At 38.9% G+C, this 12,916-nt stretch overlaps 1 protein-coding gene across 1 annotated transcript in view; it reads right to left on the reverse strand.

Moving 5' to 3' along the window:
• Nucleotides 1-12,916, reverse strand: part of DDX46 (DEAD-box helicase 46) — a 74,385-nt gene that overhangs the window by 49,998 nt on the left and 11,471 nt on the right. Inside the window, exons 5-9 of the mRNA XM_032337931.1 lie at nt 9,822-9,918; nt 6,459-6,624; nt 3,051-3,202; nt 2,036-2,149; nt 392-557 (exon numbers count right to left, since the gene is read on the reverse strand). Of these exons, the coding sequence (XP_032193822.1) occupies nt 392-557; nt 2,036-2,149; nt 3,051-3,202; nt 6,459-6,624; nt 9,822-9,918 (695 nt within the window). The remainder of the gene's footprint in view (nt 1-391; nt 558-2,035; nt 2,150-3,050; nt 3,203-6,458; nt 6,625-9,821; nt 9,919-12,916) is intronic.

Genomic DNA, 12,916 nt, shown 5'->3' on the forward strand with positions numbered 1-12,916 from the left:
TTATTCAACCATAATTATAGTTTCATGCTGGTTCCTATCCCTCAAACCCCAGAAGGATAAAGGCTAATAATACTTAATGTGGTAACTTCACATGAAGAGTAATCTTAACCCTAAAAATTTCAACTACAAGAGCCAAACTAATTTTTGCTCATTTTTAAAAATACTTCCAAAACTACACTGACTCCTCACTGGTCTGAATCTTTGCAAATGTTCATACTCTCTAGAATGACTTCTGGCAGTCTAGCTTCCTTTCGCATTTCTTCAAGTAAGCCGTGCAAATTCCTCCTCCTTATGCATCAACTCACACACCTATCCAGTATTTCCTCTCCTGAGCAAAGCAATGCACATCCCCCATTCCAAAATAACCAATAAATCAAAGAAAGAATTTTACCCTCTTGAGACATTTTTGCTAATTCTGGAACTTCAACATAAAAGTTCTTTCTGAATGGTTCATATTCAATTTTTCCATGGTCCACTGGTTCTAGAAGCTTTCTCTGTTTTGTCTGATATCCTGTAAGAGCTGTCTGAAGATCAACTTCTTCCTCTTCTGAAGAATACTATTAAAAAAAAAAAAATTAAAAAGCTACAACCATTACTACTTCCTCCTTATGCGAGGCAATATTCCTAGCTTTTAAAATCCTCCTCTTGGGACGCCTGGGTGGCTCAGTTGGTTAAGCAGCTGCCTTCGGCTCAGGTCATGATCCCAGTGTCCTGGGATCGAGTCCCACATCAGGCTCCTAGCTCGGCAGGAAGCCTGCTTCTCCCTCTGCCTCTGCCTGCCGCTCTGTCTGCCTGTGCTCGCTCGCGCTCTCTCTCTCTCTCTCTGACAAGTAAATAAATAAAATCCTAAAAAAATAAAAAATAAAAAATAAAAAATAAAAAAATCCACCTCTCTTGAGGCACCTGGGTGGCTTAGTTGGCTAAGCTGTCTGCCTTCAGCTCAGGTCATGATCCCAGGGTTGCAGGATCTAGCCCCACATCCAGCTTCCCACACAGCAAGAAGTCTGTTTCTCCTTCTCCCTCTGTCCTTCCCTACCACTTGTGCTCTCTTTCAAATGAATATAAAATCTTTAAAATTAATTAACTACTTAAAGTAAGATAAAGTCCTTCTCTCTTAAAAATATAGGTAAATAGAGGGCACCTGGGTGGCTCAGTTGGTTAAGCGACTGCCTTCAACTCAGGTCATGATCCTGAAGTCCCGGGATCCAGTCCCACATCCGGCTCCCTGCTAGGCAGGGAGTCTGCTTCTCCCTCTGACCCTCCCCTCTCTCATGCTCTCTCTCTCTCATTCTCTCTCAAATAAATAAATAAATAAAATCTTAAAAAAAAAAAATATATTATATATATATAAGTAAATAGATAAATAAATCCTTGCAAATATTCCTTGGCTTTTACTTTCTTACATTCTTTATTCTGGGCCCCTCACAGAACATCATAGACAACAACATAAAGCTAAAATAACAAAAATAATTCTAATAATAGCTTTTTTTTTTTAAAGATTTTATTTATTTATTTGACAGACAGAGATCACGAGTAGGCAGAGAGGCAGGCAGAGACAGAGAGAAGAGGAAGGAGGCTCCCCGCTGAGCAGACAGCCCAATGTGGGGCTCGATCCCAGAACCCTGGGATCATGACTGAGCTGAAGGCAGAGGCTAAACCCATTGAGCCTCCCAGGTGCCCAATTCTAATATAGCTTTAAGGAAGTTTTGATATAATTCCCTCCACACAAATCTTTACAAGGCACGTTAGTAGGAAGAAATTCAATTAATTCTGTCACTTTATGTCTTCTCCCACCCTGTATGTCAGAGGTAAGTTCATGAGGGGCAGAGGGGAAGCAAAACATGGGCATACAGATAAAGGTCAAAGATAGCAGAATGCTCTAGCCACTGGATATGCAGCAACAGTACTGTTGAGAATAACAAGAAAACCTCCTAACATTAGTTTCTATAACTGAAAAACACAACTCCACCAATGCTTTCTAATAAATCCTTCTAGAATAGTATCATGAACAAAGTCAAAATTAAGGAAATATTACCTCCATGGCATCCTGGTCATTCTCCATCAGCTCACCTTTCTTCTTATCAGAATCTACCACCGCTTTTTTGGTTGTCACGACAGTGACAACTTTTGTGACTGTTGGCCCAGACTTCTAAAATTAAAGGCAGATATATAAAGTATTTGCAAAAGTGAAAATCAAATTGCATGCAAAAGAAACACAATAATAACTGTCACAATTTATAATCCAAATTAACACTTATCACTGAAAAGTTAATTGACAAAAAAGACAAGTCTGCTTTCTCTTGATGAATTTGTTTAAATTTTAAAATGTAGCATAACTGCATTATATTTTACTGTATATTTTACATAATATTGTGACTATTTTATATAGTATATAAAGTTATATAACATCTAATATTATAATATAGTTCATTTTAGAAATACTACTAAATGGTACTATTTAACTCACTGGACAAGACAGACACGTTCAGGGAACTTACAATAAATTAATAAACTAAAGCAGATAAACGTCACATCTCTTAGGGAGCTTTTATTTTACAAGACGGGAAAAACAATAAAGATAATAAAAAAACTAAACTATATATTCTGTGAAAAGGTAACAAACACCATTAAAAAAAAAAAAAAAAAAGAAACACTATGGTGAGTGCTGTGAAGTCTGTAAACCTGGCGATTCTCGGACCTGTATCCCTGGGGCTAATAATACACTATATGTTAATTTAAAAATTAAAAAAAAAAAACATGTCCCCGAGCACAAAAGATCAAAGTGCAAAGGTCTGGAGAAGACCTACTGAGAAGTCAATAGTAAGCAAAGGTATCAAAGATGGTGGCATAAAAGTGACTTTTCAAAGAATGTTTATAGCTAAAATTCCCGAGCATCTGTGGTACCAAGAAAAAGTACTAGCATTTCTGAGATGGGGGGGAAACAACTTTCTAAAGTCAGGCAAGTCAGCAGTAGGTCACCATGATAATAATTCAAATTACCCAATTAAGAATACTGGATAAATCTTCAAAAATAAGAGAAAATGGCTTACCTTTTCATTTCCCCCACCACCTTTCACACTTCTCATATTAAACTTCTTTACTTCCTCTTTTACTTCTTCCATGTAAGCATCTAATGGATCTAACTCCTCACCCTCCATTTCATTTCCTTCCTTTTCAGCCTCTGCAGGATCATCTTCATCATCTAAAATAGAAGAATCACTTTTCTGTACACAGGTTTCCAAAGGGAAGTACTTAATAATCATATCACAGCACACCATTACCCATTCCCTCCCTGCCTAAATGCCCTTCCTTCCAATCAACCCAGGCACATTGCAGTGCAACTACGCACACTTATGTATCCAGATCAAGCATGTATCAGTTTTAAGTAGTAATATTAATATATAAGGTAAACTGAAAAGAGGTAGGGCTAAAAATTCCTAATGATAGATGGTTTCTTTTCTTTCAATTACTTTTTATATTTTATTTTTTAAAAGCTCTTATTTCTTTGACAGAAAGAGCACAAGCAGGGGGAGCAGCAGGCAGAAGGAGAAACAGGATTTGAGCAGAGAACCCAATGCAGGGCTCCATTCCAGGACCTTGGGATCGTGACCTAAGCCAAAGGCAGATGCTTAACCAACTGAGCCACCCAGGTGTCCCGGAAAAATTACTTTCAGAGGAAAAACAAGCATTTTAAAATCAAGACAACCTAACTTTTTTCATATAACTAAGACAACATTTCCCCGTAAAGATATAATTCTTTCATCTATTTAAAGCATTCTGTGAGGGGCACTTGGGTGGCTCAGTGGGTTAAAGCCTCTGCCTTTGGCTCAGGTCATGATCCCAGTGTCCTGGGATCAAGCCCCACATTGGGCTCTCTGCTCAGCAGGGAGCCTACTTCCTCCTCTCTCTCTGCCTGCCTCTCTTCTGCCTGCTTGTGATCTGTCAAATAAATAAATAAAATATTTAAAAAAAATTTTTTTAAGTAAAGCATTTTATGAAACTTACACACACAAAAATCACTGAATTTTCACACACACACAAAAAAACGGAGCAAACGTCCACTTTTCTATAAAATTTCATACTCATCTACTTCACTAAAACATCAAGGTCAAAAACAGATATGGAAGGAAAATATTTCCCTCCTAAGTTATGAAAAATCAGGAGTGACCTGAAAACATCCTCTTAATTTATCTTCATTACTAACATATAATAATTAAAGAGCTATTTACTGACTATGCCCATAAGAACCCAACTTTCCAGTCTAAAGTAAAATCAGTAATCCTTATTGAAGACTATACTACAATTCACATATTAACATAAATATTACAAGAGAGATTTAGTATCTCAATACGAATTCAGCAATTCCACTTCTAGGTATATATCCAAAAGAACCAGAAGAAGAAAGAGATATTTCCCACATTATTCATAGCAGTATTATTCACAACAGTCAAAAGGTGAAAAAACCCACATATCCAACAGACAAATAGATAAATACAATGTAGTATTATAAACAAAATGGACTCCTATTCAGCCATAAAAAAGGAATGAACTTCTGATACAAGCTGCAACATGGAAGAACCTTGACGACATTATGCTGAGTGAAATAAGCCCAGATGCAAAAGGACAAAAAGATTCTCTGACTAAAATTATATAAGGTACCTAGAATAGGCAAATTGATAGTAGAATTGAGGGAAAGGGGCGCCTGGGTGGCTCAGTGGGTTAAGCCGCTGCCTTTGGCTCAGGTCATTATCTCAGGGTCCTGGGATCGAGTCCCACATCGGGCTCTCTGCTCAGCAGGGAGCCTGCTCCCTTCCTCTCTCTCTCTGCCTGCCTCTCTGCCTACTTGTGATCTCTCTCTCTCTCTCTGTCAAATAAATAAATAAATAAATAAATAAATAAATAAATAAAATCTTAAAAAAAAAAAAAAAAAAAAAGAATTGAGGGAAAGATAGGGAATTTTTACTGGGTACAGGGGACACCTGGCTAGTTCAGTCAGTGAAGCATGAGACTCTTGATCTCAGAGTTGTGGCTTCAAGTCTTACACTGGGTGTCACAGCTACTTAAAAGTTTTTAAAAATAAAAAAAAGAAAAAGGAAGAAAGAAAGAAAGAAAGAAGGAAGGAAGGAAGAAAGAAAAAGAAAAGAATAGAATAGAATAAAAGAAAAAGAAATCTGGGGATGCCTGGGTGGCTGAGTCAGTTAAGTGGCTGCCTTTGGCTCAGGTCATGATCCCAGGGTTCTGGGATTGAGTCCCACACTGGGCTCCTTGCCGGGTGGGGAGCCTGCTTAACCTTCTGCCTGCAGCTTCCCCTCCTTGTGCACACATGCTCTCTGACAAGTAAATAAATAAAATATTAAAAAAAAGAAAGAAAAATGAAATCCATATTGGGTACAGACTTTGTTTGGAATGATGAAAAGTTCTAGAAATGGATAGTAGTGATGGGTGATGAACACCATGAATTTATTTAATGCCACAGACCTATATATTTAATAATGGTTAAAATGAGGGCCCTGGATAGGTAAGTGGGTTAAGCATCTGACTCTTGGTTACAGGTCAGGTCATGATCTCAGGGTCCTGGGATCAAGCCTGCATCAGGCTCCTCACTCAGCAGAGAGCCTGCTTGAGGATTCTCTATCCCTCTGCCACTCCCCCTGCTCATTCTCTCTCTCAAATGGATAGATCTTTAAAAAATATTATCAGGGTGCCTGGGTGGCTCTGTTGGTTAAGCAACTAACTCTGGATTTCAGTTCAGATCATGCTTTCGTGGTTGTGGGATCAAGCCCTGAGTCCAGCCTCATGCTGAATCTGCTTCAGATTTGCTCTCCCTCTCTTGGCTTCTCCCCCAATTCATGTGCACTCATGCTCTAGGTCTCTCAAATAAATAAATCTTTAAAAAATATATTAAAGGGGTGCCTTTAATATATGAGATTGTATCTCATATATAAGATATATGGGTGGCTCACTAGGTTAAGCCTCTGCCTTTGGCTTGGGTCATGATCTCAGGATCCTGGGATCCGAGTCCCACATCAGGCTCTCTGCTCAGCACGGAGCCTGCTTCCCCCTCTCTCTCTGCCTGCCTCTCTGCCTACTTGTGATCTCTCTCTCTCTGTGCCAAATAAATAGATAAAATCTTTAAACAAAAAAAAAAGGATATATTAAAATAATGGTTGGGGCACCTGGGTGGCTCAGTCAGTTAAGCGTCAACCTTTGGCTCAAGTCAGGCCTGAGCCCCACATGGGGCTCCCTGCTCAGTGGGAACTCTGTTTCTCCCTCTCCCTCCGCAACTCACCCCTGCTCATGCTCTAATAAAATCTTTAAAAAAAAAAAAAAAAAAAGGTTAAAATGCTGTATTTTCCACAGTAAAAAATGGCCTAAAAATTCCCAGCATGAAATATTACTCGTATTTCTAGAATATGTCACGTGAATTATTACATAGACTATCTAACAAATGAATATACCATCATCATCTTCTAAGCTCCATTTTTTCCCTTGTTTCATCTCTTCAATTTCTTTTTTCAGTTCTCCTATGTTTTCCATGGCCTTTTTACGTTGCTCTTCTCGCCATTTTTCTACTCTTTCTTTTCGCTTTCTCATTTCTTCTTCCAGCTTATTCTGATCAAAGTTCTTGGGGGGGGGAATGAGAGATACAGAAGGAAAGAAAGATTAACAACTTTATTCCAGCAATATTCCATATAAACTCTCAAATTATATAAAGAGGAAAATGAAAAACAGCTGTATTTACAAACTCAATTTACACCAGATTGAGATCAGTCATCTTTTTGTTTGTTTGTTTTTGAGTGTTTATAGCAGCTTTATTTATAATAGCTCCCAAAGCGATACAATTGCAGGGACACATCTTTTAAATATATCTACGAATATACCAGCAAACAAAAAAATCATCTTCAACTAAGAAAGCAGACTTCAAACATGATTAATCTCATTTTAATTTCAGCAAGATGTAAACATGAATCCACTTTTTCCTAAAATGAGAAACTAGATGAATTAATAAGCATAATTTCCCACTTACTAGTTATTCTCAAGTTTAAATCCTCTACACACCTCAAAGACTGCCTCCATGAAAAAGAAATTTTCTATTACAAATCAGTTAGTAAGCGGGGCACCTGGGTGGCTCAGTGGGTTAAAGCCTCTGCCTCCGGCTCAGGTCGTGATCCCAGGGTCCTGGGATCAAGCCCCAAATCAGGCTCTCTGCTCAGTGGGGAGCCTACTTCCCTTCCTCTCTCTCTGCCTGCCTCTCTGCCTACTTGTGATCTCTGTCTCTCAAATAAATAAATAAAATCTTAAAAAAAAAAAAATAGTGAGTAAGTGAAAGCTATTTATCAACATGATTAAAGTTTTGGTCTTGGGGCGCCTGGGTGGCTCAGTGGGCTAAGCCACTGCCTTCGGCTCAGGTCATGATCTCAGAGTCCTGGGATCGAGTCCCGCATCGGGCTCTCTGCTCAGCAGGGAGCCTGCTTCCCTCTCTCTCTCTCTCTCTCTACCTGCCTCTCCATCTACTTGTGATTTCTCTGTCAAATAAATAAAAAAAATCTTTAAAAAAAAAAAAAAAAAGTTTTGGTCTTTTGGTCTTTAGGTCTAAGTTTCCTAGAAACAGCCATTCCAAAGACTTTATCAAGATGATTAATAATACTCTGAAAAAGAGAGGCGCGTGGTTGGCTCAGTGGGTTAAAGCTTCTGCCTTCAGCTCAGGTCCTGATCCCAGGGTCCTGGGATTGAGCCCCACATCGTGCTCTCTGCTTGGCTGGGAGCCTGCTTCCCCCACCCCCGCCTGCCTCTGCCTACTTGTGATCTCTGTCCATCAGATAAATAAATAAAATCTTTACATAAATAAATAAATAAATAAATAATACTCTGAAAAGGAGAAAGCAAACCATTTTCATAGCCCTAAGCAGGAACTCAGTGATTAAACATCGTAAAAATAAAAAACTGACATATGCTGGGGTGTGTGGGTGGGTCAGCCTGTTAAATGTCTGACTTTGGCTCAGGTCATGATCTTAGGATAGTGGGATTGAGCTCTGCTGTGGGCTTTCTGATCAGTGGGGAGTCTGCTTGCCCCTCTCCATCTGCCCCTCCCTGAGCTTGTGCTCTTTTTTTCTTACGAATAAATAAAATCTTAAAAAAAAATCTACATATGCTATCATTATAGATACGGAAATACTACATCAAAAAACAGTCAAAGAAAATACTACAAAATTTTAATGGTGACCTGAAACTAATATAACACTGGATGTTAAATACCCTGGAATTAAAGTTAAAAACTTAATTAAAGGGGCACGTGGGTGGCTCAGTCATTAAGCATCTGCCTTTGGCTCCGGTCATGATCCCAGGGTCCTGGAATTGAGCCCCACATCGGGCTCCCTCCTCAGCAGGCAGCCTGCTTCTCCCTCTCCCATTCTCCCTGCTTCTGTTCCTTCTCTCACTGTGTATGTCTCTCTCTCTGTCAAATAAATAAAATATCTGTCAAATAAATAAATATCTGTCAAATAATCTGACAAATATCTGTCAAATAAATAAAATCTTAAAAAATAATAATAATAATTAAAACAAAAACAAAACTTAGGGCACCTGGCTGGCTCACTCAGAAGAACATGCGACTTTTAATCTTAGGGTCATGAGAGGAGTATAGATCCACCCTGGGTGAAGAGATTACTTAAATATATAAACTTTAAGGAAAAAAAAGAAGTATACCACTCTTTTAGAGGGCATTTTGATCCTATTTGTCAAAATGTTAAATACATATACCCACTGACAAAGCCATTTCATTGATACCAATTTACCCTACATTCGCAAAAGACATGTGTAGAAGGATTCACATACCACTGTTCATAATGAAGACTGAAAATAACCTAAATATCCATCAAAGGTGATTTCTTTACTTTGTTTCAACAGAACACCATGCAGGCATTAAAAACAATGAGCTATATCTATATATGCAGTTACAGAAGATCTCCAATATATAACAAAAGAAAACAACAAGGCACACTAAGTTGAATGTTGGATATACTGCTGTGTACTCTTCTTCAGACATTATATACTGAAAAAATAGATTTAAAAATTTAAAATTTAAAATTGAACAATTTAAAAATGAACAAAAGCAGGGCATCTGGCTGGCTCAGTCAGTGGAACCTGCAACTCGTGATCTGGGGGCTGAGTTTGAAACCCACATCAGGAGTAGAGATTACGTAATAAAAAATAAATAAATAAATAAAATAAGGAACAAAAGCAAGGTACAGAATAGCACACATAGCATAATCACCTTTTGTTAAGTAAAAACAGATCTTGTATATAGATATGCAGTATTTTTGAGAAATGACTCCTCTAATAGGGACAGTTTTTACTTTATCTCTTTTTTGGTTTTTTTTACATACTATCATTTAAAAATAAAAATAGGGATGCCTGGGTGGCTCAGCTGGTTAAGCATCTGCCATTAGCTCAGGTCATAATCCCAATGTCATGGGATCAAGCCCGATCAGCCTCCCTGCTCAACGGAGTCTGCTTCTCCCTCTCACTCTGCTGTTCCCCCTGCTTGTGCTCTCTTTACTCTTTCTCAAAAAAAAGAAATAAAGTCCTTAAAAATAAATTAATAAAATAAAAATAAAATATATAGAGGACCTAGCTGGCTCAGTCAATACAGCATGGGGCCCTTGATCTCAGGGTTGTGAGCTCAAGCCCCATGTTGGATATGGAGCCTACTTAAAAAGAAACAAATATAATTAAAGATATAGCAATAAAAATCCCCAACAGTTTGTGATCACAGAAACAAATATGATAATATAATACAATTATTTAGTTAGTAAACATACGCCAGCATCTTTTTCTTTTTCATCTTCCTTGTCATCTTTGTCTTTTTTCTTCTCTTTAGAACTTTCCCCACTATCTGTTTTCTCTTTGGACCTAGACCTATGAAAAAAGAGAAGAAGAAACATCATTTATTTGTGCTTGGAAACATTCACATCTAAAATACATTTAAAGGGGGCTCCTGGGTGGCTCAGTCAGCTAAGTGTCTAACTCTGACTTTGGCTCAGGTTGTGATCTCAGAGTCATGGGATCGAGCCCCACCTCAGGCTCTGTGCTGAGCGTGGAGGCTGCTTAAGATTCTTTCTCTCAGGGCGCCTGGGTGGCTCAGTGGGTTAAGCCCCTGCCTTCAGCTCAGGTCAAGATCCCAGAGTCCTGGGATCGAGTCCCGCATCGGGCTCTCTGCTCAGCAGGGGGCCTGCATCCCTCTCTCTCTGTCTGCCTCTCTGCCTACTTGTGATCTCGCTCTCTGTCAAATAAATAAATAAAATCTTTAAAAAAAAAAAAGATTCTTTCTCTCTGTCCCTTCCCACGCACCCCACTCACAAGGGCTCATTCTCTCTCTCTCAAAAATAAAATAAATAGGGGCGCCTGGGTGGCTCAGTGGGTTAAGCCGCTGCCTTCAGCTCGGGTCATGATCTCAGGGTCCTGGGACCGAGTCCCACATCGGGTTCTCTGCTCAGCAGGGAGCCTGCTTCCCTCTCTCTCTCTGTGCCTGCCTCTCTGCCTCCTTGTGATCTCTGCCTGTCAAATAAATAAAATCTTTAAAAATAAATAAATAAATAAATAAAAGGAAGTGAAATAAAAGACATTTAAAGACTTACATTTTACTTTTTGGTTAAGAAACTTCCAAGAGTCAACTTAACTTTTATATTAAACACCTTGGAAATATGACAAATATTAAATCCTTTAACATTAATTACAAATATTAAACAACTGGCAATCTAGCCAAGAAAAAGTAGACATATCATATAAAAATGAAAAAAATTTAAATAGGAGAGGTAAAATTTAACACAGAGAAATCTACCAAAACATTAACATTCTCTAAGATAATTTTTAATTAACTCATTTAAAAATTAATGATGTTGGGGCACCTGGGTGGCTCAGTGGGTTAAAGCCTCTGCCTTCAGCTCAGGGCATGGTCCCAGGGTCCTGGGATCGGGCCCCATGTTGGGCTCTCTGCTCCGCGGGGAGCCTTCTTCCTCCTTTCTCTGCCTGCCTCTCTGCCTACTTGTGATTTCTCTCTGTCAAATAAATAAAATCTTTAAAAAAAATAAATAAATAAAAATTAATAATGTTTAAGGGGCTTGGGTTGCTTAGTCGGTTAAGCATCTGCCTTTGGCTCAGGTTATGATCACAGCCGCCAGGGATTAAGTCCTACATCTGACTCCCTGATCAGCACAAAGTCTGCTTCTCCCTCTCGCTCTCCCTATACACTCTCCCTCTCTCTCTCAAGTAAGTAAAATCGTAAAAAAATTTTTTTAAAAATTAAAAAGTAAAAAATAACATTTAAAACCCCAACAGGCCTTGCATTTCACCCCTATGTTTGGTATCTTGTAAGTAAAAAAAATTTCTTGGGCCGCCTCGCTGGCTCAGTTGGTTAAGCATCTGCCTTCGGATCAGGTCATGATCTCAGCGTCCTGGGATCGAGGCCCGAATCGGGGTCCCTGCTCAGTGGGGAGTCTGCATCTACCTCTCCCCTATGCCCCTCCCCTTGGTCATGATCATTTGCTCTCTCTCTCAAATTGAGTAAATAAAAGCCTTAAAAAAAAATACTTAATTTGAATGCAATCAATTCAGTCTTCTTTTTCCCCTTTTAAAGAAACTGGTGCTTTTTAAACCTTCCAGATTTGATGAAGATATCCAAAGGTAAAGAATATTTTCTCTAGGGGTACCTGGGTGGCTCAGTGGGTTAAAGCCTCTGCCTTCAGCTCAGGTCATGATCCTAGGCTCCTGGGATCGAGCCCCACATCAGGCTCTCTGCTCAGCAGGGAGCCTGCTTCCTCCTCTCTCTCTCTGCCTGCCTCTCTGCCTACTTGTGATCTCTATCTGTCAAATAAATAAAATCTTTAAAAAAATTTATTAAAAAAAATATTTTCTCTAGTATAAACTTCTAAAAAGTTTACTATTATGCCATCGATTTGGTCTTTTATCTGCTTTTATGTACAGAATGATAGAGGTCGTCCTATTTCATTATATGGTAGCAAATGACCCTAGTAGCACTTATTTTTATTTTTTTGATGCAGGCTCCACACTAAGCTTGAACTCACAATCCTGAGATCAAGACCTGAGCTGATCAAGAGTCTGATGTTTGGGGTGCCTGGGTGGCTCAGAACCTTAAGCCTCTGCCTTTGGCTCAGGTCATGGTCTCGGGGTTCTGGGACCAAGCCCTGCATCGGGCTCTCTGCTCAGCAGATAGCCTGCTTCCCCTTTTCCCTCTGCCTGCCTCTCTGCCTACTTGTACTCTCTCTCTGTCAAATAAATAAAATCATTAAAAAAAAAAAAAAGTGTCTGACATCTAACCGACAGCCACCCAGGCATTCACACCAACCCAAGTACTACTTACTAAAAGAACTTTTCCCCACTAATTACACTGTTACCACTGTCATTTGTTAAGTGACCATATACGTGGGATCTTCTTCTGGGCTCTTTATGTGGTTCCACTGATCTATTTGTCTCTACACCAAAACCACACTTAATTTGGACAACTTTATGACAAGTTTCAATATCTGGTAAAGCAAGCCCTCCTATCTTGTTCTTTAAGACAGTTATGCCCTTGCATTTCTAATTTTACAATCAGTCTGTGAAATACTTTTTCTATATGCTAGGCATTTTTAATATGAATATGTTTTGAAGCTAATAAAATGCTTTTCTCTAAATCTACTTAGATAACCATGACTATTCTCCTTGAATCTTATTAATATAAATAATTAAACTGACTGATTTTACTCTTCTTTATTTTTTTTTTAAGATTTTGTTTATTTATTTGCAAGAGACAGAGCATGAAAGAGGGGAGAGTCAGAGAGAGAAGAAGACTCCCCGCTGAGCAGGGAGCCCCATGCAGGACTCAATCCTGGGACTCCAGGATCACGACCTGAGCTGA

The sequence above is a fragment of the Mustela erminea genome, chromosome 3 (assembly GCF_009829155.1).
Source record: "Mustela erminea isolate mMusErm1 chromosome 3, mMusErm1.Pri, whole genome shotgun sequence".
NCBI lineage: Eukaryota > Metazoa > Chordata > Mammalia > Carnivora > Mustelidae > Mustela > Mustela erminea.